This window comes from Macaca thibetana, chromosome 8 (genome assembly GCF_024542745.1).
Source record: "Macaca thibetana thibetana isolate TM-01 chromosome 8, ASM2454274v1, whole genome shotgun sequence".
NCBI classification, from domain to species: Eukaryota; Metazoa; Chordata; class Mammalia; order Primates; family Cercopithecidae; genus Macaca; species Macaca thibetana.
Genome location: NC_065585.1, coordinates 2,338,152 through 2,363,045, shown reverse-complemented (window position 1 = coordinate 2,363,045; position 24,894 = coordinate 2,338,152). Strand labels below are relative to the sequence as shown.

At 60.0% G+C, this 24,894-nt stretch overlaps 3 protein-coding genes across 3 annotated transcripts in view; all 3 read right to left on the bottom strand.

The window, feature by feature from the left end:
* The window catches only part of LYPD2 (LY6/PLAUR domain containing 2), a 38,186-nt gene extending 36,896 nt beyond the window's left edge, over positions 1 to 1,290 (bottom strand). Inside the window, exon 1 of the mRNA XM_050801074.1 lies at positions 1,281 to 1,290. The gene's annotated coding sequence lies outside the window, so the exon portion shown is untranslated. The remainder of the gene's footprint in view (positions 1 to 1,280) is intronic.
* The window catches only part of JRK (Jrk helix-turn-helix protein), a 387,231-nt gene that overhangs the window by 149,655 nt on the left and 212,682 nt on the right, over positions 1 to 24,894 (bottom strand). The window lies entirely within an intron of this gene.
* On the bottom strand, positions 584 to 2,403 carry LY6D (lymphocyte antigen 6 family member D). Its single transcript, XM_050801064.1, has 3 exons — positions 2,207 to 2,403; positions 1,319 to 1,417; positions 584 to 1,146 (listed from the first exon to the last, which is right to left on the bottom strand). The coding sequence occupies exons 1-3, from the start codon at positions 2,352 to 2,354 to the stop codon at positions 920 to 922; spliced, it is 474 nt and encodes a 157-aa protein (XP_050657021.1). The 5' UTR covers positions 2,355 to 2,403; the 3' UTR covers positions 584 to 919.

Below are 24,894 nucleotides of genomic sequence, written 5' to 3'. Positions count from 1 at the left end.
CCTCCCTGCCTCTGAGCAGCCTCACCTGGCCCGTATTACCTGCGTCATGCTCCCTGCCCAGTCTAACTTCACCCTGGTGAGGTCTGGCCAAGGGGCTGCTGGGTTCCCATGGACGGGGTCCATGGGACTTTTCCTAGGCTGTGGCTAGACTTTCCCTGGGCAGCTGGACTGGCCCTGGGCGATGGCTGTAGGTAGTCAGTGCCTACTTGGCTCCGAAGCTCGGGTCGGGCCTGGGATGTCCCAAGCCGGCCTCTCTGGAGGCTCCTGAACCCCGGTCTCAGGGACACGACCCAGGGTGAAAGGGTGAGGAGCCCCTTCTACCCTAGGTGCTGTGTGCGGGAAGGGCCTGTGAGCCCTCTGCCCTGGGCTCCTACTCAGGCCTCACCCCAGGAGCGCCCTCCGCCTCTGGGGCAGTGGGGAGGCATCTGAGCAGCCTGCCCTCCCAGGGTGGGGACAGATGGTGCCATTTCAGGCATCGCTCCACGACTGGCCCAGGGGACATGTGCTGGAGGCTTAGGGGACCTGTGTGGCCTGATGCCCACCCCTGACCTCCTCCGTCCCAGAATAGCACAGACAAACCACACTGGTTTAAATCATTTATCTCCATGCAGAGATTTGAGTAGAAAAATAAACGGCAACAAAACAGAAGGAGTGTGAAATCCGGGGATCCACAGGGTTTCTGTCCCCACCCTCCATGCGGCTGGGGGCTGCATCCTCTGTAGAGGGGCTACATCCTCTGTGGGGTTATGGGACCTACTCCAAGTCATCAGCACTCCATGCCCACCTGGACCTGGTCCCAGACTTTCGGGGAAGCCCTCAGCCTGGGGCTCCTGGCACACCCATTGCGGCTGGGGAAGAGGAGTGTGGAATCCCCAGAGAAAGGGAAGGAAAGGCATGAGGGGCCTTCCCTGGGGGGAGGTCACAGGCTGGGGGCCAAGACGAGGGCCAGGAGGCCCAGGACCAGCCCCAGGCTGTGGGCGAAGGTGGTGCGGGTCGGTGCAGCATTGTGCAGCTTCTCATTGCACAGGTCCTCCTGGCAGCACTGGATGGAGCCGGTGCCGCTGCTGACCTGGCCTTGCAGGGTGTAGCTGGGTGTGCACGACTCCACACAGTCCTTCGTCACCAGATTCCCCCTCAGAGGCTCCACTGGGCACAGGTGAGTGTGGTCAGGCCTGCAGCTACCTCTGACCCCCAATCCCTGCCAGCCTCCCAGCCAGCACCCACAACAGCCAGGGAGGTCCCCCCCATGCCAGGGAGGTCCCCCCAGTGCCAGGGAGGTCCCCCCAGTCCCAGGGAAACCTGGACAGATGCTGCTCACCCGTGTGCATGGTCCTGCAGGAGCGAGAGCCGGCCGGGCAGACCTGAGGCTTCTTACAGTTGCTGGAGCTGGTGCACACGTGGCAGCGCAGGGCAAGGGCTGGCGGGGAGGGAGTCGGGCTCAGCGGGCCCAGCAGAGGCCTCCTGGTGACTCAGCAGGGCCCACTCCCCGACCCGCAGAGACCCCTCCTGGACAGAGGCCCTGCTGCCCTTGCCCTAGGCCCCCAACTCTGGACCCTGGGCCCTGGTGGGGCTTGTGTCCTGAATGCAGCCTCCGGGGACAGGTGCTCCGGCCTGGGCCGGCTTGGAAGAGGCGTCCTGCCCCGGCCCTGTCTAGGGTGTGTTGCAGGCCTTTCCTCCCAGGCCTCAGGGAGCTCTGTGACTGCCAAGAGCAGTCTGCAGGACACTGGCTGTTGTCCCCACCCCAGGGGCTGTCGCTGGAAGAGATGGCCATGTTTCCGAGGGCCTCACTGAGCTAAGGCCCCAGGGGCAGCCAGCTTGGCTGCTCTGAGCCTATAACGGGAAGGGCTTGGTGGCCTTTGGGCTGTCCTGGGTTATGCTGGGGGAGACCTGGGGACCGGGAGGGGCTGGTGGCAGGGGCTAGATGGCTGCCCTCCCAGTGAGAAGCATCTCAAGACAATCCCCTGTGCCACTTTCTCGGGGTCCGTGACTCCAGGAATCAATTCTGACATCCTCAGATTCTGAAACATTGTAAATCTGACACTGCTTAAGATTGGGGCTCCGTGTTGTTTTAAATTTGAAGAGTCTGGCGCCCAGTGTCGGGGTTCTCTGTGCCTAGAGGTCATCAGCGCCAGGCTCCTAGTATTTGGTGACCACACGGGCCAGAGCCGCCCGCCCACCTGCCCGTCCCCTTGGCCCAGCCCCTCACCTGGCCCCGTAGCCACGGCCAGGATGGCGAGGAGCAGCAGGACTTTCCTCATCTCTGGTGTCATCTGGGAGCAGTGGGGGCCCCTGCACTGCGGAGGCCTTATAGGCACGGGCTGGGCGGGGGTGGGCAGTCCGCCAGCCAGCGGCATTCCGCAGGGCTCTGTGCAAGCGTCAGCCCAGGATGGGAACCTGCCCCACCCTGCCTGGCCCACGCCCACCAGCCTGGCTGTCCCTGGGCACTGCCTCTGCTGCCCCCCTAGGCAGAGGTCTGCCCTCCGCAACGGGGCCCAGTGGCTTCCTGGCCCTGCTGTTGCAGCTGCTGCGCCTCCGTCTCTCCCGCTTTCACTTCTCTGTCTCTGTGGGTCTTGTTCTCGTGCTGCCGTCTGTTCCTGGGTCACTTTGTCTCTGACCTGCCACCCGCTACCCCACCCCCCACTCCCCACCATCACCATCCCGTGTCTTTGTCCCTGCATTCCCCCCATAGTTCCCTCAATAGAGTTGCAGCCTGTACCAGGCGCCCTGTGGGTGCCTGTGGGTGCCCAAGGCCGGGGAGGTAGGAAGAGCAGGTGCTGGTCCTACCCTTCTGGCTCTGGGCTCAGGGTTGCTGCCTGGGACGTGGAAGGTCCTTGAGCTGCGGGGGCTCGGGGCAGCTGTGGGCTGATGGGGTGTGTGAGGCAGAGGGAGAGGCCACCCTGAGGCAGGGAGGGCAGCTGGGGCAGCAGAGAGGTAAGCACTGGACAGGGTGAGGACTGTGAGGACCTGGCCCTCAAAGTTGCCTGGGGAGCCCTGTGGGTGGAAGGCCTGGGCTGTGGAGGCAGCAACTCCATCCTGCGTTGCGCAGGGAGAGACTGAGCCCTCCTGGTCTCCACCAGCCCTGCCTCCCACCCTCCAGGGCCCCAGGACCCCTCCCCGTGGGATTCCTTCCCCTACTCTCCGGGCCGCTCCTGCTACGTTGGGGGCAGCGCCATCCTGGCTACTTTGCAACTATTTCTCTAGGTGTCCCAGCTCCAGTCTCTCCAAGACCGTGAACTCCTTGGGGCTGGGCCCCAGCACCCAGGGCCTCAAAGCAGGTTCTTGGTCTGCTGCCTGTTGAGTGGAGGCCAGTCCCCACCTTCACCCTCTTTACTCTCACAGGAGGGACTTTCTTTCCGTGGAAACGGGGACCTGAGCACCCGTCACCTAGCGCAGGAGCCCACCTCTCGGGGCCCCCATCCACCTGCTCGGCCCAGCCCGCTCTGCCGCTCGCCTGTGCTGGGCAGCACCCACCTGGTTGTGTGGAGGGATCTACAGACGTGCTTTGCCCCTGCCCTGGCCAGGCGGATGGTGAGTGGGAGCGGGGGCACAGAAGGAGGTCAGCCCTGGGCCCAGCCTCCGCTGCTGCCACTTGGCTGATGAACCAACAACAACAGGGCCAGGGCAGGGCAGGGCCGGTTCCTGGGAGGGTGGTCCTGGGCTGGGCTGAGGCTCTTGGGGGCACCATGGGTACCGGGGCTAGTCAGGCCTGGGCTTGAGACAGACCCTCTGGCCCTTCCTCCTGGCATCTCTCCCTTGCTAAGCCCCACGTCACGGATGCCGGGGATCCCAGCAAATGTCTCCTGAGAATGCTCCTGGCCGGACTCTCCCTGACGCAGTGCCAGGGCCTGGAGGATCCACCTACAGGAGGGGGTGTCTGGTGGTGCCTTTGGAAACCAGGAGGGGTGCAGGCAGGAGCCCCCTGGGGCAGTCCCACATTTGCCTCTGGTGTCTGGTCCTGGCTGGGGCTTGATGGGGACGCGTGGAGTCTCATTTGACAAAGCAGGTGACCCAGAGGTCCACGCCCACACCCAGAGGGAGGAGTTTCCTCCAGCTCCAAGGCCCTGTGTCCATGGGGCACAGCGAGAGGCATGGGCAGCTTTGGGGAAGGCACTTCCAGGGGCCTTGGGAAGCAGAGCTCAGGGCTTGGTGACAGGGTGGTGACTCAGTGGGCATGGCAGGTGGGGAGGGGTGAGTCACTGTGGCCAGGGGCATGAGAGCTGCTGGAAGAACAGGTTTGGAATTCCTGTTGGGCCTGGTGGTGCTGGAGGGTCCAGGATGTCAGGTGGCCTGAGAGTGGGGTCAGAGTGTGGGGTCACGGGGGAGTGGGCTCCCCACACCTGGGGCTGGAGGAGGGCCCTGCACACCTGGCTCACCCCCGTGGGACACCTCAGACGTCGCTGTGGCTGCGTCCCTGCCAGGCATGGAAGCCAGAGCGGGGTTCCAGTTCTGTGGGAGGAGGGCCTCTGACCTGGCAGGGCTGCCCACGAGGATGAGCCGCCCATCCCGCGTGGTCCTAGCAAAAGCAGGAAGAGTAGCCCTACACACAGGTTACTCTCAGGAGAAAGTGGGTGATTCTGACGCCAGGAGCTCTTGGACAGCTAAGCTTATGGAGACAGTGCAGTCAGGGAGGGCTTCTCATAGGCAGTGACCTGACTAGAGCCTCAGAGCCAGGGGATGGAATGGGGAGAGGAGCCATTGTGGCCGCTCATGACAGTCCCTGCCCAGTGCTTGTTCACCGGTGAGGAAATGAGGGTCAGAGAGTGCCAGGCAGGTGCCGGGATGCCCCCTGAGTGGGGCAGAACCTGGTGGGGTCTCAAGCACTTCTCACTATCACCACCAGCCTTTCCCCCCTCCTCCCTCCTCTATTCTCTAGAGCCTGGGCCCTCTCCACTCCACCCCTCCCACTCAGCCCCTGGAGCTGGGGCCCTGGGCCTGGTTGGTACCATCAGGGTGTTGGCAGCAGAAATAACACCTGGGAGAGGCGATGAAGGGGCCTGGGGCAGGGAAAACCACCACCCCACCCCCTTAGTCTTGCCTGCTGCTCCCTGAACCAGGAAACCCGGCACAGGGAGAAGCCCAGCACGGGGACAAGCCCAGACCTCTGTCTGGAGCAGACTCTGTCTGGAGCAGAAGTTCCTTGCTTATGCCCCTTCCCCTACCTTCTGACCCTCTACCGTGTGCTGGGCCCCTAGGATCACACAGGGGTGTGGCGGCTCAGAGAGGGAAGCACCTGGCTCAGGGCAGCACAGCATGGTACTCCAGGCTTCCGCCAGCCCAGCCCTGGGCCCTGTCCTGGCTGAATGGGTGCCCGGTGGACAAGGCGGGGCCCCGGGCTGGAGGAGCTGGCTGAGTGGGTGCCCGGTGGACAAGGCGGGGTCCCGGGCTGGAGGAGCTGGCTGAGTGGGTGCCCGGTGGACAAGGCGGGGTCCCGGGCTGGAGGAGCTGGCTGAGTGGGTGCCCGGTGGACAAGGCGGGGCCCCAGGCTGGAGGAGATGCCTGGGCCGGAGGAGATGCCTGGGCTGGAGGAGATGCCTGGGCCGGAGGAGATGCCTGGGCCGGAGGAGATGCCTGGGCCGGAGGAGATGCCTGGGCTGGAGGAGATGCCTGGGCCGGAGGAGCTGGGAAGCTCCAGGGCACAGGGAGGGGCTTCTTCACCCTCAGACTGTCACCTGGGCAAGCCAGAATCCCAGCCACACCCCAGGGCTCCAAAATGCATCCCTCTGCCTTGAGGCACTTCATTCATTCATTCATTCATTCACTCACTCATTCATTCCTTCTTCAACAACATTTTATAAAGAGCAGCCATATGCAAGGCTCTTTGGGTATAACAGAGACCAAGAGAGGAGAGAGACAGGGCCCCGGTCCCAGGGCCTGCAGACCAGTGGGGAGTGGGAACAGACAATTGCTGGCTTTGTAGGACCCACAGCAGGGACGTGACAATGCAGAGGCTGAGGGTCTGGGGCTGAGAGGCCGAGAGAGAACCAACCTGGGTGGAGCTGTCTAAGCAGGGAAGGGTGTGTGGCCATCACCTGGCAAGCAGGTGGGTGTCGGGCAAGGGCACTGGGGCCCAGGTGACAGGCCCCTTTTCTGCCTCTTTCCCCTGCAGGGGCAGGTGCTGCCCCGAGCTGAGCGGCTGAGTGTGTGGTGTCTTTCTAGAGGCTGCCCTGCTCCTCTCGGCCCCTCACCTGCACAAATGGGTCCTCACATGGACAGCAAGGGCCCGGCCTTGCCCGGCATCACCCAGCAAGCGGGAGCCACAGCTAGGCTGGGCCTCTGGGCCCGGGCCCTTCCCTCACACCCAGGCCTCCCCACTCCTCCCTCTAGTGCTGGAGTCACCTTTACGCATGGAGCCACAATCCCAGGAAAGGTCTCTTTCACCTGCTTCCCAGGGTCATGCCTGGCCCTGCCCCAGTCTTAGGTCACTCCCGGGACCCTGGCTACCAGCCACCCCTCCCAGGGTACGCCTGGTGTCCATGGGCCGGGCCAGGGGCCAGGGCTGGAGGCCAGCTCTGCCCCTCCATACAAGCCCCTCATCCTTGCCGGGTCTTTCTTTCCTGCACTGCCAGGGTGGCAATCTAGGGAGTAGTTTCGTGGATGGAGAAACCCTTCCACCTTGGGGCACCGCTTGTTCCCAGCAAGGGCTGGACTGGGGCCCCAGGTTCCTAAGACCCAAGAGAAACAAACCTGTTCTCAGGCCTGGCTGGTGGTGCCACAGGCAGGGCTGGCACCTTCCCTCGGAGAGGCACCATTTCAGCACCTAGGACCAGCACGGTTCCTGTGAGGCACTGGCATTCAGGGGGCTAGTCAAGGGTGCCCAGGTGCCAAAGTCTAGGCAATGAGGGAGAGTCCCTCAGGGTGTGAACTGTGTCCATCCTGAGGTAGTGGGAGAGAGTTTGCAGAGGAGTGCAGCCATGGAGCCACAGAATCACAGCACAAACAACTGTGGGGACCTCAGAGTTCCAAGACTGCAGGCTCTTAGCATGGGCTTGCAGAACACAGAACCCGAGAATTGCAAGACCCAAGGAACCTGGATGAGAAATAGCCCCACTGGATGGGGGTTATTTTCACACATTAGGACATGCTCCCACCAGGGTTCTAAGGAAGGTCAGAGGGTTTGTGCTAATGCTGCACTCCTGGATTCTCCCCCCTGCTAGGCCACAGCTCAATCTACTTCCTGTTGTGGCCTGGAACTTGTGGCTGCCAACCCTTAGCTCCATGAGGTAGGTTCAAGGCGGGTGAACACAGGACCCACCTCACTTTCCTCCCTCAATCCCCTGCCTTCATTCTCTCCCAATACCTACCCGCTCATCCATCCTGTATCCTTCATGCATCCATCCATCTACCATCTGCCCACTCATTCTCCACTCATGCACCCACCCATCTATCCATCCACTCATTTTTCTATTGTCTATCCATCTATTCACCTCTCATCCAGCAGTCAATCTACCATCTGTCCACCCATCCATCCTTTCACTCATCCGTCCACCTTCCATCCATGCAGCCTCCATCCATCCTCCATCTTCCATCCATCCAACCTCCATCCATACATCTTCCATCTTCCATCCATCCAGCCTCCATCCATCCATCTTCTCATCCATTCATCTTCCATTCACCCTTCATCCATCCTCCGTCCATCCACCCAATCACCCATCTGTCCTCCATCCATTCATCATCCATCCATCCATTCTCCATCCACTCATCATCTATTCTTCATCCATCCAGTCATCCATCAATCTACCATTTGTCCACCCATCCATCCATCATCCATCCACTCATCAGTCCACCTTCCATCCATCCATCCTCCTTCCATCCATCCTTCATCCACCCATTCTCCATCTTCCTTCCATCCATCTACTCATCCATCCATCTTCCATTCACCCATCATCCATCCTCCATCCATTCACCCACTCACCCATCTGTCCTCCATCCATTCCTCATCCATCCATCCATCTACTCATCCATCCATCATCCATCCAGCTGTCATTCATCCTCCATTGATCCATCCATTCATCCATTCATTCTCTGTCCATCCATCCTGTATCTATCCTTCATCCATCCATTCAACCACTCATCCATCCATGCTCCATCCATCCATCCTCCATTCAGCCATCCATTCATTCATCTTCCACCCATCCTGCCTTCTCTGGGCAAGTGGGTCAGACATTTTGGCCACCTAGGAAGACATGGGATGAATTTAGTGCTGATGGCGCAGTGTGACCTTTCCCTTAGTCATAAGGAAAATTCCCAAGATATTGAGTGCATCCTTCCAGAGGGTCTCCTGGTAGGTGGGCTGTTTCTCTCCTGCTCTCCTGTCCTCAGGACAGGCATTCTTCTTCTTACCTGCCTGTGGTCCTCCCTTGCCCTGTGGGAGTTCCTATCCCACCACAGGACTCCCCACCATGAGTCAGTGCAGACAAGCTCCCTCACAGGAAGTCCTAGCAAGACCTCGGACCAGCCTTCTGTGCTTCTCAGGCAAGGGTTACTTGGTGGTCTGCAGTGGCTTCGTCCCTCCAGGGCCTGTCCCTAGTTCAGTGTTCCCACCAGTGGGCACTGCCCTTATACCACTTATGTGTCCTGTAGGCGTTAGTTACAGTGATGTCCCTCTGTCTCTCTACCCACTCTTCCTTTTGTATTCACCCACACCTGCCCCTGACAAAACGGTAATTCTCAAAGGCCATGGAGTCCACCCTGGCAAGAGTTCTGAGACCCTTGGGTCTGCAGTAGGTCATGGAGCTCTGGGGCCGGCAACACCCAGACTGTAGACACATGCTTTTTAAAGGTTACAGGATCACTTGGGTGGACATCATGGATCCTAGGCCTTAAGAAGGAAAGAACTATCTTCCATGCACTGCATGCCCTGTCTTCAGTCTGTCACTGGCACCAGCACCTCCACAGGGCCGTGTGAGCTGTCCCCACATGACCTGGGTGGAGGAGACTTGTCTTTGCTCCTCCTGAGATCAGGTGACTGCTGAGTTTTGAGGCTGGAGCGGCCCAGCATGGCTGCTCCCTGCTTAGCCTGGGAGTCCTGAGGACCCCACTTGGATGCTGGGTCCTGGACAGGGCCTGGGGTGCACTGTCCCTGCAGGAGGTGTGTGTGTTGCTGCAGTCCTCACTGGGTACCGGGCCAGGCCTCCAGGGGAGGGAAGAGAGGCCCATGCCAGGCCCTGCCAGGGAACTCACCAGGACCCCAGGGACTTAAGGGATCAAGAGGGTGTTACGTAAGAAGGGAAGTGGGTGGGTCCTTGGGGAGTAGGAGATGCTGAGTGGAAGGAGCATGGAGGCCCAGGAGCCCCTGAGCCTATGCAGCTGTGCCCAGGACAGAGAAGCAGCTCTGACTGCCTGCCCAGGTCACAAGGAACCAGGTCGGCATTGAAGGGACCTGAGAAAGCTGCACCCACCTTCATTTCAGAGCTGGCCCCACTGACAGCAGGATCTAACCACAATGCTGGCTCTGGGTTCCACTGCCCTGCACATCTCAGCCTGAGCCCTGCTGAGCCTGGTGACCTCTCCTTCCTGACCCAGACCTCCCTCGGGCATTTCAGAGGTAACTCATTCCAACCCATTCAGCCCCAGCTCTCCACCAAACTGCTCCTCCTCAAACCGGCAGCAGCCATGCAAGGGCCCCCAGAGGCCTGCATCTCCGTCCTCCCTCTGCCCCTCCCTTGGCCTCAGTCTGGCCCTGCCTCCTCCTGGCTGGGGGCTGTGCCTGCCTCTGCCTGCCCCGCCCCGCCCTACGGTCCCACCCCTCACCCTGCGGTCCCCGCCCTGCAGTCCCGCCCCTCACCCTGCACTGGGGTTGGATGCAGTCCCTGCCCTGGTGATCCCCTCAGTGCTCCCCGCATTCTCAGCCTCCCTGTCCTGCCTCTGGGCCCTGACTGGGCTGGCTGTGTGCTCTGTCCATCTCAGGGGGCCGGGTACCCCCTTCTCTCTTGGTGCCCAGAGAGGTGTCCTGTCAGGCCATCAAGCCCTTTCCTATCTCCAGGCCTTTGCACATTGACCCCATTGTCAGAGACACTGGCGCCTTCCAGAGGGCCCCAGCCACGGCCCCCGAGGCCTGTCCTTCCTACCCTCCTGCCTCCCTCACACCTTGGCCAGGCGCTGCAGCCCACGTGAGCTTGTCACTTTGCCTGCTGTGCCCACTCTCACCTGCCCACTCGAGGGTGGGCACAGTCTGTCACGGTGGCATCGGACAGCCACGATGCCTGGCGTGCAGGAGGTGCCCTCCAGGCTGCTGACTTAGTGATGTGGAAGCCGGAGAGCCCAGGGGTCCTGCTGAGCACTCGCCAACCCAGGAGTGGGGCTCCCCGTGCCCCGGCTCTTCCCCTGTGGCGAGTGGGTGTGGTCAGCTGCCTGTGGAAACAGCCTCCTTGCTGGGCCTGGCTTCCGGACACAGAGGCTCCTGCAGGCGGAGGCCGTGGGCTGCGGGGTGGCATCAGATGCGGTTTCTGTTGGGACTTGCAAGGGTGGGGCCTGCCCTGAAGGGTGAGCCCTCCTGAGTCAGGCTGCCTGGGAAGGCTCCTCAGGCAAGAGTCAGGATTCCCACCTTCCTTGAGAAAAGAAAACTCCAACTTTACTCTCAGGATGGCTGAGAGCACCTGACCCCACACCAGCCTCCCCGTGGATCCCTAGAGCCCAGCAGGCCGGGGCCTGCGGGAGGCTGTGCTGGGGAGCCTGCGGAAATCCTGACAGCCTGGCTCCCGGGGGTTCGCTCAGGTCCCCTCAACCCGCTAGGCCCTCTACTGGCCTCCGGACAGCTCAAGGCGCGATGACGGGGAGGAAGCCCGCTCGGGGAGCAGGAGCTTCTGGAGCTTCTCCCGCTGACCCGCGCTCCCTGCTCCTGGATGCCTCCTGCAGAGTTGCTTCTTCAGCACAGGCACAGGCTTGGGAGACCAGTGGCAGGCTGCGGGGGGGCCGCTGGGACATTCGGGGCACCGAGATGCGCTGCCCCGGGAGGCTGAGAGGAAGCACTGGGCAGGCCGAGGGCGCTGCTGGGAGGCCTTCCTCCTTCTGGAACAAGAGTCCAGTGGCAGGCAGCAGCCCCGGGCCAGGGCGGCTGTGGGAACATCCTGCCCGGCTCACTGCCTGGAGGCCGGCAGCTGTGGAGAGCTGAAGCTGAGGGCCGCAGGGGAGGCTGGGCATCTGGCCTGCACACCTGCCCTCTCAGATTCCCAGAGCTGAGGCAAACACCTGCCTAGGGAGGTTCCCAGCTGGCACGATGGCTCCTGGCTCAGGCGCCTGGGCTGTGGGAGCCGGCTCTGCCAGGCAGGAGGCCCACTGTCACTCATCTGGCCTGGAAGTTTGTGCCCATCACCTGGGGAAGGGAGGCAAGGGATAAAGAATTCGGGGAAGGGAAAGGATATCTCTTCCTGGCTTCCAAGCTTGAAAGGGCAGAACAGCAGGGCAAGGGCTCAAGACCTGGACAGAGGAGGCCTCTGGGCCAGGGAAGGGCCTCCCAGGCCACGGGAGCAGAGAAACCATGAGAACACTGTGGGTGCTGGGACCTGGGTGGCTTCCTGAGGAAGGGCCCTGCACCTGTCCCCATAGCCAAGCCCTGGGCAGGGGGTGGTTCTGGCCTTGCCACCCTGGAATATCTCAGGGAGGAGACATGGCCTCGAGAAACCTGTCCAGGGTGGTCGAAGGAGTCCTGTGCCCCCACCAGAGATGTAGGGCTGCGGGGTGTGGGGGCGCCCTGCAGGGCTGAGACCAAGCACACAGGATGGGAGCCTGTGGTGGGACTGCATAGACAAGGGACACCAAGGCTCAGAAGGGCTTCCCAGAGGACCCCAGGTAACCCCTCCACTTGGGACTGACTGCACGTGTGTTTCTGCCTCAATGGTCGAGCAGGGCTCAGTGTGGACTCAGGATTCCCAGGTAACAAGGCACGAGCATTTCTCCCACACCTGAACCTCGACACCAGGAATTCCACCCTCCCCTCTGTAGAGCGGCCCCACCCACCTCTACCTGCAGGGGCCCTTCCCTTTTCCCAAGGGACAAGAAATACCCCCTGGACCCGGCGTCTCTGAGAATGAGGACTGGCAGAGCTCACAGCTTTATTTTGAGGTGGGCTGGCAGGTGTCGCTGCCTGGAGGGCCAGGACGATCCCCCGCGCCCAGTGAGAATGGACACCCCCCAGTTCCAGTGCCTGACACTGAGCCCCGAGGTGACCTGCCCAAGCCCGACAGTGCGCAGCCAGGGGACCATTTAAAAGGCCAGTGTTCACCTGGATGGGTCCTCGGGCTGGGGACACTGACCAGCAGACTGAGCCCCCAGTGAGAGCCCTGGGGACAGGCCCCTCCTCAGGGTATCTGCTGCAAGGGTACCCTGGGCAGGTTTGTGATGGATGGAGGGAGGGACGAATGGAGGGAAGGAGGGATGGGGTGAGAACTGGGTGGCTGGCAGAGAGGATAGAGTCAGAGAGATGCAATGCCTGAACCCCTGAGCTGTGTCCTTTCTTCCAGGGCCACTGTGGGCAGAAGAGGAGGCCCAAAGGGTCTGACGGCCACATGCACGGGAGTTCTGTCAGGCCGAGCATGGGAGGGGGAGAAATCCCCGGCTCGAGTGCCTCAACCCCTAGCCTCCGAAATAGTGATAGAGGCTGCTGGAGAGAACTGGGGGGCTCTTCCCACTCGCAGCTGGCCAGGGGTCCTAGGACCCCAGCAAAGGATCTTGCAGGTGTTGGTCTTGAAGCAGGCATCCCCTCTGAGGCATCCCATCAGCGATTCCCTGACTCAGGGGTAGAGCTCCCTCACCAGGGCAGGAGCCCAAGGGGGTGGGGTCCTTCATCTCTCTTCAGGGCCAGGGAGGGGCTGGGTGTGGCCTGGGCAAAGGAGGGAGGGAGCGTGGCAGCTGAGACTAGGACCCTGCTGCCCCAGGTGGGGTGTGTGGGAGCCAGTTAGGCTGCAGGGGACCCGTGCCGAGAGCTCCAGGAGCAGGGCTTCACCGGGCTGCCCAGAGCAGGGCCCACAGCAGGCTGGCTGCGATGCTGGCCCACAGGGTCCCGGGGCTGCCCACCAGGCCTGTGGCTGCGCTGTGGTTGCACTGGCTACCCTGGCAGCAGGACACAGAGGGGGCGCAGCCGTCGGAGGACACAGTGCTGTTGGAGCACGTCGGGGAGCAGGACTTCATGACCAGGATGCCGCCGGGGCTGGCTGTGGAGAGAGGAGAAGGCTCTGTGGGTACCCTGTGTCATCTGCCAGCTGCCTGGCCCCGGGGAGGCCCGAAGCCTGGGACGCATTGGCATCATGGGCACAGCCTGTGCTGGGAGACCCTGGGGAGGCCCCTGCCCACGGGGCTTGGGGTGGCAGCTTGGAGGAGCAGGTTTCAGACAGACTGTCTGCTGTGGGCAAGGTCCTTCCTCTGGCCCAAGGGGATCAGTCTTCCCTCAGACCAGGCTCCTCCATGACATCTGGGGCCAGGAGCAACTGAGCGGCTCCTCCCTCCCCAGTCTCATTGCAGAGTTTCAGGGAGCAGAGGAAAAGCCCAGGTCCCACGCTCGTCCAAGTCGGGAAATGGTCAGGGATGAGGATGGGGCAGGCTGCTCAGCTGCAGAAGCTCATGTCCTGTAGGGAAAGGGAGGCAGGGTCTGCCAGGGGCCCTGGGGAGCAGGTAAGAAGGAGCAGGCTTGCAGCCTCAGGCAGCACTGCTGTCTGTGTGAGACTCCCCTGGCTTCTGCACCTGCGCTGTGGGGGCCACTCAGAGCCCAGTAGACTTGGGTAAAGGGGAGCTGCTTCCCTGAACCCACACTGCTCAGAACACTCTGGAAGCTGTAACCTTGACCCAAGGGGCCTCTTGTTGAAAGCTGGGTGTGGGACTGGGGGCTTCTATGGCTGTTTCCTCATCGCCACTGTCTTGGGTTAAAGGAATGAATTCCTGATGAGCGTTCAGAGCAGTGGGGCTGCACGGCCGGTGCCGAATGCATAGCAGTCATAGCTGCGTGTAGTTACTAGCAGGGTTTAGCGCCATGTTCTGTCCAGCTCTTTCCCAGCCCTGGCAAAGCAGAGAGACAGAGCTGCTGCCAGGTCTGGATGAACGGAAGCTGCTCCCGGACTGAAGAGAGCATCAGAGCCGGCAGGTGTTCCCCGGAGGGACCCCTTACCTCTTGCCCAGTGTGCGGTTCTTTACGTAAGTCCCATGGTTAGTGAACCTACACTCTGTTCTTAAGTAAGGAGCTTTGTTTTTATGGGTAAAATGGAGTAGAGGCAGCGTTAGCTGGCCCCGTCTCTGAGTAATCCCTGGGGAGACCTGGGGCAGGCCCAGACACCAGTCACTGGTCAGATGGTTTGGAGAGAGAAGGCCCCGAGCTCCAGGGAGAGTGAGGCCACGTCAGAGCGTGGGCCTTAGGCCTTTGTTTCCTCGCCTGTGAAATGGGGACATTCAGCTGGGCTGCCAGGGAGCGAATCAGAAGTCAGACAGAACCACTCAGGGCCTGGTGCTCTGCGGGATCGATAGTGACACCCGTTGGTGTTGAACCCAGGGGCCTTTCTCTTTAGCCCCCAGGCCCTCAGGGGGCCAGGCAGCCCCTGCTTCTCCACCCACATGGAGTGACTCCAGCAGGTCGAGGGCCCGGAGTCACCGGCTGAAGTCACTGCCGGTGGGTACAAGGGCACCTGGTAGATTTCCTCTACCCACCCATGCCTGGACGCGCGCCTGCCAGAGGCTTTTAGACCCTGGTGTGTGCTCAGGACGCCTTCTGTCCACTCTGTCCTCTCGGCTACCCACCCCAGGTGTCAGTTCTGCCACCCCATTACCCCATGTCAGGCTTGGCTGTAACGCCTGAGGCCCCTGGGGGATGGGCCCTGGAGATCTCTGTCAGGAAACGCTGCCTGGCCAGACAGACAGATGGACAGACAGAAGCAGGCACAGTTAGGGGCCAGCTGGAGGAGAGGCGGGGGGCGGACAGCAGCCCTTGCGGGTATGGGAGGAGCGCCGAGGCTTCCAGCAAGGGGCACCTGGGGAGAAGAGTGCCCCTGGCCCGTCTCTAACTGGCTTTGCTTGCAGCTTGGGGGTTGTTGTTTTCTGACCACCACCCGCAGCAGGTCCTCCACGGGGCAGGGCTTCGGGCCTCTCTGTTCCTGCCTAGTGCCCACTGCAGTGTGGGGCCCATATTATACACTTGGCGGGCAGCTGTTGGGGGATGCAGGCAAGAGCAGCTTCTCACCATGCCACCCTCTGCATCAGGTGTGGCCAGAGTGGGGTAGGAGTGTCCCCTAGCCCTTGAGAGCAACAGCTGGTGTCTCTGGGCAGCGCCAGGCACCTTGGCACCCTGGGAAGGATGCTGTGTCTCCCCGTAAAATGGGGTGGCTCTGTGTCCAAGCTGGAGGGGACTTTGTGGTCATTGGGATTTGTAGGAAACCGGGCCCGAGGATGGGTCCCCAGGACCACACAGGGAGGCTGCCTAACACCCCTGCCCCCGCACAGAACAGGGAACTGGGAGGGCTGCCCCAGAACCACAACAGCTGTGATTTATGGGGGCTAGAGGCCCCCACAGACATGATCCCAATGGTGACAGAGACCCACCAGGAGAGAGATCCCTCATCCCCTTCCCGGACATGGACATTGAGGCTCAGGGGTGACTCTGTCTCCAGGGTCTCACAGGTCATATGTGACCGTCCTGGGTGTGAGCCCATCAGTCCTCCCCCTCCAACCATATCCCAGGCCTCTTTCCTTCTCAGGGACAGGACCTTCCTCAGTTCAGGGTTCCCCCCGTCTCTGGCCCCACTGCCCTTTCCCAGGCTTTACATTCTCAGGGTCTCCACTGCCTCTGCAGAGAGCTTCCTCCCTCCTGCCCTCCCCAGGTCCTCAGGATTCAGATATGACCCCCAGGCTCCTCCAGCCTTTGAATGCTGACCCTGCCTGTCACTGCCACTGCCCCACATGTGAGCTCTGGGACCCCGCTCAGCCTGCAGCTCAGAAGAACCAGATCTAAATGAAGAAGGGTCCACAGGAGGCCAGAGGACAGAAAGGGTGTCATCAGGAGGGCAGAGCTCCAGGCTCAGCTAGAGGCACCCAGGGCAGAGGCTGGCAGAGATGGACATAGGGGCACCTTCCAGGAGGGCTGCGTTTTCCAGGCTTCTGCATACACACCACCTGCTCTCTCCTGCCCTAGTATTTTAAACGGGTGTCCTCTGGTTTAAGCTGTAAAGCCCCTTCTTGGCCCTGTTCTGACGATCCTGCTGGGGAGCAGTGGGGCTTCCTCTAACACCCGCAGAAAGATGTGATGATGAACATAGGTGCATTAGCCACTGCCACTGACAGCCTGAAGGGTGTGGATGCTGCGGGATCCTTTTGGGAGGGCAGTGGTGTCCCAGGGTCTGGACCAGGGCAGGGCAGGGGCACCCAGGTGGGGAGATGCCTGGTGGGGCAGGGTTGGGTGGGTAGGCCTGGCCCAGGTACTCACTGGCCCATGTGATCACACAGTACTTGTTGGTCAGGGCGCACTTCACCAGGGACTCGCAGTGCTTGTGGCTGCAGCACACGTGGCAGTGCAGGGCCTGGACTGGGGCTGCCACGTGTGCTACCCATCAGTGTGAGCCTGGGGCTGGGGCTGAGCGCCAGGCTCCCAACCCACCCAGCTTTGCCCCTCAGAGCTGCCTCCTCCGCCCTCCCTCCAGGGGAGCCTCCAGTTCCCTGGGATGGGCCAAAGGGCTAGGGACTTCGTGGTGGTGACCACTCCCTCTGTCCCTTCTTGTTCTGTGTGTGTGAATGCCAGGCTGTCAGCATGAGGGAGGGGTATGTGTGGGGCAGGTGTAGGCTGCCCCAGGTCTCACGAAGGGTTTTCCTAGCCCCTTTTCTTCCCATGGCTTCCTTAGCACCTGTAAACTCATGCACACATCTGCCTCCCTGTCCTCTGAAGCTGTCACTGGGAAGAGGACTGGGGATGCTAGAGAATGTAGTGGAGCCACGTCAGCTAAATCAGGAGATAAGATGGATGGATGAAGGGGTGGCTGGTTAGGTGGGTGGGTGGGTGGGTGGATGGATGGAAGAGTGGATGGAAGAGTGGATGGCTGGAAGAGTGGGTGGATGAGTGGCTAGATGGGTGGGTGAATGGGTGGGTGGGTGGTTGGGTGGATGAGTGGGTGGATAAATGGGTGGATGAGTGGAAGAGTGTATGGGTGGGTGGATGGATGGAAGGCTGAATGGGTGGGTGGATGGGTTGGTCGGTGGGTGGATGGATGGATGGTAAGAAGTGTAGGTGGATGGGTGGGTGGATAAGTGGAAGAGTGGATGGTGAGTGGATGAATGGAAGGTTGAATGAGTGGGTGAGTGGATGGAAAGGTGGATGGGTGAAAGGGTGGGTGGATGGGTGAAAGGGTGGGTGGATGGGTGAAATGGTGGGTGGATGGGTGGGTGGATGGGTAGGTGAACGAGTGGAAGGGTGGATGGGTGGGTGGATGGATGGAAGGGTGAATGGGTGGGTGGATGGGTGGGTGGGGGAATGAAAGAGTGAATGGATGGATGGATAGAAGGGTGGATGGGTGCATGGGTGGATGGGTGAGTGGGTGGATGGGCAGGTGGACAAGTGGAAGGGTAGAAGGGTGGGTGGATGGGTGGATGGGAGGGTAGATGGGTGGGTGGATGAGTGGAAGAGTGGATGGTGGATGAATGGGTGGGTGGATGGATGGAGGGTGAATGGGTGGGTGGATGAATGGAGGGTGAATGGGTGGGTGGATGGGTGGGTGGGTGGCTGGATAAAAGAGTGGATGGATGGATGGAAGGGTGGATGGGTGGGTGGGTGGATGGGTGAGTGGGCGGATGGGCAGGTGGACAAGTGGAAGAGTGGAAGGGAGGATGGATGACTGGAAGACTGGGTGGATGAGTGGGTGGATGGGTGGGTGAATGGGTGGGTGGGTGGATGGGTGGATGAGTGGGTGGATGAGTGGAAGAGTATTCAGGTGGGTGGATAAGTGGGTGGATGGATGGAAGGGTGAATGGGTGGGTGGAGGGGTTGGTGGGTGGGTGAATGGATGGATGGTCAGAAGCATAGGTGGATGCGTGGGTGGATAAGTGGAAGAGTGGATGGTGGGTGGATGAATGGAAGGGTGAGTGGGTGGGTGAGTGGATGGAAGGGTGAATGGGTGGGTGGGTGGATGGATGGATGGTCAGATGTGTGGGTAGATGGGTGGCTGGATAAGTGGAAAAGTGGATGGTAGGTGGATGAATGGAAGGGTGGATGGGTGGGTGAGTGGATGGAAGGATGGATGAGTGAGTGAGTGCATGGAAAGGTGGATGGGTGAAAGGGTGGGTGGATGGGCGGGTGGATGAGTGAAAGGGTGGGTGGATGGGTGGGTAGATGGGTAGGTGAACAAGTGGAAGGGTGGATGGGTGGGTGGATGGATGGAAGGGTGAATGGATGGGTGGATGGGTGGGTGTGTGGGTGGATGAAAGAGTGAATAGATGGATGGAAGGGTGGATGGGTGGGTGGGTGGGTGAGTGGCTGTGTGGGCAGGCAGGTGGACGAGTGGAAGGGTGGAGGGGTGGGTGGATGGATGGGAGGGTAGATGGGTTGGTGGATGAGTGGAAGAGTGGATGGTGGATGAATGGGTGGGTGGATGGATGGAAGTGTGAATGGGGGGAATGGGTGAGTGGGTGGATGGAAGAGTGAATGGATGGATGGATGGATGCGTGGGTGGATGGATGGAAGGGTGGATAGGTGGGTGGGTTGATGAAAGGGTGTATGGTTGGATGGATGGATGGAAGGGTGGTTGAGTGTGTGGGTGGATGGGTGAGTGGGTGGATGGACAGGTGGACAAGTGGAATGGTGGATGGGGGGTGGGTGGATGGAAGGGTGAATGGGTGGGTGGATGGGTGGGTAGATGGTGAGTGGATGAGTGGAAGAGTGAATGGTGGATAAATGTGGGAGTGGATGGCTGGAAGGGTGAATGGGTGGGTGGATGGATGGAAGGGTGAGTGGGTGAGTGGATGGGTGGGTCGGTGGGTGGATGGAAGAGTGGATGGATGGATGGAAGGCTGGATGGGTGGGTGGGTGGATGGAAGGGTGGATGGTTGGATGGGTGGACGGAAGGGTGGTTGGGCGGGTGGGTGGATGGGTGAGTCGATGGAAGGATGCATGGGTAGAGTGGCAAATGGTGGACAGAAGAAGGGATGGGGCATCATGATGTGTACAAGGAGGGGTGTCTTCAGAGGTGTTATACTTCTTACTGTCCCCATCTTCTATCTGAATCAAAGTGTCCTCACCTACCAAATGAGAGTAATAACAGCCCATGCTGTGGCCTTTTTGGAGGAGGAAATGATGAAATGCACAAAATATTGGCCCCTGGCCCACACTTCTTTACTGTGAAAGGATTGCAGGGAGCTCCAGACAGGGAAGCCAGAAGCAGCTGGGTTGCCTTACCTAGGGCAGGTGTGGCTCTGGGGACTTCACATACAGTAGGTGCTTAAGGGCTGTTGAGAGAGTTATCTGCCTGAAGCCTGCTGGTGATGCCCATACCCCAGCCATGTAGGGGTCTGCAGCCAGGCCCTGGTCCAGGCTGCAAGTGGGAGGAACATGGGTGGTCTGTGTTCCTGGCTGGCACCTGTGTGCTGTGTGGTTGCCCCCAGCTTCCAATGACATTGAGGACTGGGTCCATGGGCTCCATGGGCAAGGCTGAGAGATGTAGTCTCAGGGCCCTGAATGGAAGAAGGGCAAGGTACCATGGATGCCCTGGGGAGACACTTGGCCAAGAGGGAACAGTTTTGATAGAGGGCAGGGAGATCTGGGAAGGCTTCCTGGAGTGGGTGGCCCTGTAAGGACATGGGTGGATGGATTTCTATTTGTAGTTGGAGGAGAGACACTTGGACAGAAAGTGCAGCAGGGAAGAGGGAAGGCCAGATTGTTCAGGGTGTGAAGCCCCAGGAGCTGTGACAGGGTGTGACAGTGGGTGGAGAAGCCAGAAACACCACATCCTGGTTTGGAGGTTGTGCCGCCCAGAAAGGCATCTTTGAGCCTTTTGTATCAGGACTTAGGGGTGGAGGCAGCGAGAAAGGTGCCCTATAGGGGGTATCTTGTAGGGGTGTCCTGCAGGTGAGTCCTGTAGGGTGTCCTGTAGGTGGTGTCCTGTACAAGTGTCCTGTAGGGGATGTCTTGTAGGGAGTGTCCTGTAGGGGCATCCTGTAGGGAGTGTCCTGTAGGGGTTTCCTGTAGGAGGTGTTCTGTAGGGGTGTCCTGTAGGGAGTGTTCTGTAGGGGTGTCCTGTAGGTGAGTCCTGTAGGGGGTCCTGTAGGTGGTGTCCTGTAGGGAGTGTCCTGTAGGGGATGTCTTCTAGGGAGTGTTCTGTAGGGATGTCCTGTAGGGGAGTGTTCTGTAGGGGTGTCCTGTAGGGAGTGTTCTGTAGGTGAGTCCTGTAGGGAGTGTTCTGTAGGGGTGTCCTGTAGGGAGTGTTCTGTAGGGGTGTCCTGTAGGGAGTGTTCTGTAGGTGAGTCCTGTAGGGAGTGTTCTGTAGGGGTGTCCTGTAGGGAGTGTTCTGTAGGGGTGTCCTGTAGGGAGTGTTCTGTAGGGGTGTCCTGTAGGGAGTGTTCTGTAGGTGAGTCCTGTAGGGAGTGTTCTGTAGGGGTGTCCTGTAGGGAGTGTTCTGTAGGGGTGTCCTGTAGGGAGTGTTCTGTAGGGGTGTCCTGTAGGGAGTGTTCTGTAGGTGAGTCCTGTAGGGAGTGTTCTGTAGGGGTGTCCTGTAGGGAGTGTTCTGTAGGTGAGTCCTGTAGGGAGTGTTCTGTAGGGGTGTCCTGTAGGGAGTGTTCTGTAGGGGTGTCCTGTAGGGTGTGTTCTGTAGGTGAGTCCTGTAGGTAGTGTTCTGTAAGGGTGTCCTGTAGGGAGTGTTCTGTAGGGGTGTCCTGTAGGGAGTGTTCTGTAGGGGTGTCCTGTAGGGAGTGTTCTGTAGGTGAGTCCTGTAGGGAGTGTTCTGTAGGGGTGTCCTGTAGGGAGTGTTCTGTAGGGGTGTCCTGTAGGGAGTGTTCTGTAGGTGAGTCCTGTAGGGAGTGTTCTGTAGGTGAGTCCTGTAGGGAGTGTTCTGTAGGGGTGTCCTGTAGGGAGTGTTCTGTAGGGGTGTCCTGTAGGGAGTGTTCTGTAGGGGTGTCCTGTAGGGAGTGTTCTGTAGGTGAGTCCTGTAGGGAGTGTTCTGTAGGGGTGTCCTGTAGGGAGTGTTCTGTAGGGGTGTCCTGTAGGGAGTGTTCTGTAGGTGAGTCCTGTAGGGAGTGTTCTGTAGGTGAGTCCTGTAGGGAGTGTTCTGTAGGGGTGTCCTGTAGGGAGTGTTCTGTAGGGGTGTCCTGTAGGGAGTGTTCTGTAGGTGAGTCCTGTAGGGAGTGTTCTGTAGGTGAGTCCTGTAGGGAGTGTCCTGTAGGGGTGTCCTGTAGGGAGTGTCCTGTAGGGGATGTCTTGTAGGAGGTGTTCTGTAGGGGTGTCCTGTAGGGAGTGTTCTGTAGGGGTGTCCTGTAGGGAGTGTTCTGTAGGTGAGTCCTGTAGGGAGTGTTCTGTAGGGGTGTCCTGTAGGGAGTGTCCTGTAGGGGATGTCTTGTAGGAGGTGTTCTGTAGGGGTGTCCTGTAGGGAGTGTTCTGTAGGTGAGTCCTGTAGGGAGTGTTCTGTAGGGGTGTCCTGTAGGAGGTGTTCTGTAGGGGTGTCCTGTAGGGAGTGTTCTGTAGGTGAGTCCTGTAGGGAGTGTTCTGTAGGGGTGTCCTGTAGGAGGTGTTCTGTAGGGGTGTCCTGTAGGGAGTGTTCTGTAGGGATGTCCTGTAGGGAGTGTTCTGTAGGGGTGTCCTGTAGGGAGTGTTCTGTAGGGATGTCTTGTAGGAGGTGTTCTGTAGGGGTGTCCTGTAGGGAGTGTTCTGTAGGGATGTCCTGTAGGGAGTGTTCTGTAGGGGTGTCCTGTAGGAGGTGTTCTGTAGGGGTGTCCTGTAGGGAGTGTTCTGTAGGTGAGTCCTGTAGGGAGTGTTCTGTAGGGGTGTCCTGTAGGGAGTGTTCTGTAGGGGTGTCCTGTAGGAGGTGTTCTGTAGGGGTGTCCTGTAGGGAGTGTTCTGTAGGGGTGTCCTGTAGGGAGTGTTCTGTAGGGGTGTCCTGTAGGGAGTGTTCTGTAGGGGTGTCCTGTAGGGAGTGTTCTGTAGGTGAGTCCTGTAGGGAGTGTTCTGTAGGGGTGTCCTGTAGGGAGTGTTCTGTAGGGGTGTCCTGTAGGGAGTGTTCTGTAGGTGAGTCCTGTAGGGAGTGTTCTGTAGGGGTGTCCTGTAGGGAGTGTTCTGTAGGGGTGTCCTGTAGGGAGTGTTCTGTAGGGGTGTCCTGTAGGGAGTGTTCTGTAGGGGTGTCCTGTAGGGAGTGTTCTGTAGGGGTGTCCTGTAGGAGGTGTTCTGTAGGGGTGTCCTGTAGGAGGTGTTCTGTAGGGGCGCCCTGTAGGGAGTATCCTGTAGGGGTTTCCTGTAGGAGGTGTACCGTAGGGGTGTCCTTTAGGGGTTTCCCATAAGGGGTGTCCTGTGGGAGTTTCCTGTAAGGGGTGTCCTGTAGGGAGTGTCCTGAAGCGTGCCACGTACAGGGATCCTGTAGGGGTGTTCTGAAGGGGTTTCCTGTAGGGGATATTCTGTAGGAGTTTCCTGTAGAGATATTCTGTATAGGTGTCCTGTAGGGAGTGCTCTGGAGGGAATGTCCTGTAGAGGTGTACTGTATGGGGTATTCTATAGGGGATGTTGTTTAGGGGGTGTTCTGTGGGGGTATCTTTTAGGTATGTTCTGTAGGGGTTTTATGTAGGGGGTGCCCTGTAGGCTTCCTGTAGGATGGTCCTGATGGGGGTGTCCTGTAGCAGTTCCCTGGGCAAAGCACACCTGCTCTGACTTCAGAGCGGGTGCCTGCTGCATGGATGGCATCTTCTGCACCTGCGCAGCTAATATCCATGTTCTTGGGGTCCGACCCTGACCATCCTTGCTCTCCCTGCCTGCAGCTGGGTTCCTGGTGCTGATGGGGCTGGGAAACACTCCTAGGTTCCTCTGAACAAGGACCTCACATTACTGCCACTTCTCTGTAGGGATCCTGGCAGTCCCTACGCCCTCGGGCTGTGGTGGGAATGAAGGGGTCACCTCCTTAGATGCTGGGAGCAGTGACCAGCTCCCAGCAGGCGCTGTCTGACCGTCAGCATCATATGGGCCAACCTCCCAGAAAAGCTAAGTGAGCCCCAGAGAGCACAGGTGTCCCAGGCCAGTGTCCCCATGTCCTGACTCAGCACCCTTGGCCCCTTCTCTCCCATGGTTGTCCCCTGATATATGGAGGTGTCGTGCCCTTCCATACAGGAATGAAGGGATCTGAACAGGGCACCCTAGCTTGGGCAGCCTGACCTTGACTTCTGCACTGTCCTGATGCCCCTCCATCTGTCTTTGCAGCCTTCCGTGGGCCCCTCCTCAAGCTAGGACTGCTCCCCTAAGTCCCCAGCCCTCCCCCCTTCTCCCCTACCCTCACCCCACGCTCGGGAGAAGCTGATGGGGCTAATTATCCCTAGCTGATAGTTATTCAGCTGATAATCACACGCTCCATCACCTCCCACCCACAGCCCCCGCCTCCTGGCCCCATTTCCGGCCCCAAAGCCAGGTCATCAAGGTCCAGGTAGAGCGGGGCTAGAAGGGCGGTGATGAACTAACCCTGGTTTTCTTAGAACTTTCCTGTTTTAGCACTAAGAGTCCAACATCCCAAGAATTCCCCTCTGTCTTGGGAAAGGGGGGACGGAACCCAGGCTGGAGCCCAGGACCAGCACGGGGGCTCTCCCCACACAAGCCATAGAGACCCCAGAAGCTCTCCCTGTAGGAAGAGGCCTCCCCCAACTCCCTGCAGCCCCCAGCCCAGGCTGGTGGTCCTTGGCAAAGCCTACCCTGCCAGCGCCCGGCCCCGGGGTGCCCAGTCTGTCCCCATCCCTCCCCGGGGGTGGCCAGCATCTTACCCAGGGCAGCACACAGAGCAGCCAGAAGCAGCAGCACCAGGAGGAGCCTCATCGCCAGGGACTGGGAGCCACAGTGCGAAGGTGCCTTTATATGGTGGCCGCCGACTGAGCCAGACCTGGTAATTTAGCCGGAAGGTGCGCTGGGGAGAGCAGGGCTGGCCTGACTCACACCACTAGGCCTCACTTGCCCCACCTCCAGGACTCTCAGAAGACACCTGTGCCCCACTCTGCTGTCCCTTGGTCCTGAGTCTCTGGGCCCCTACTCCCTGCAGCTTGGGCCCTGTCCTGGGAGTTCTCAGAGGGCCATGGCTCTGCCTCTGCAGCCTGGGGGGACTGCCCAGAGCGCTTCTGAGTATGCACAGCCCCCTCCCCACTGCTTCTGAGTATGTACGGCCCCCTCCCCTCTGCACTCTCCCTTGCACCAGGGCAAGCAGGGGTCACCAAACCCATTCTAATGGGGAAACTGAGGCACCGGAGACTGGAAACTGTGAGCCAGTGCTGCTTAAGCTTTAGTGTGCCCACAAATCACCTAGGATCCGGTCGAAATGCTGGCTGTGGAGGACTGGGTGGGGCCTGGAATGGTGCATTCCTGGCAAGTTTCTGGGGGTGGTGTTGCCTGTCTAGGGTAGGCTTAGCTTGGGTCAGTGGCAGAGCCAGGGTGCACAGGGCAGCCCAGCCATGTCTGAATCACTACCCATCCAACCCCAGGCCAGGCTGGGGGACTGTGGGGTGACAGGGATATTCTGGGGGCACGGGACATGGCCTGTTTACAGTGAGGCTGGCCCCATTTCTATCCTTAGGGTCTCTCTGGGGTTCTGGAGGCTGAGGGGCAGCAGCTCACAAGCTCACATCCCCTAGGAGTCTCTCCTCCAACCCCCGACGGCTCCCTGCCTCAGGATGGCTCCCCCTCTGGTCTCCTTCCACCCCTCCCTCCTCACCCTGCCTGCCCTCCACACTGGGATTGGCTCCAGTCCTGTCTGCCCTCCACACTGGGATTGG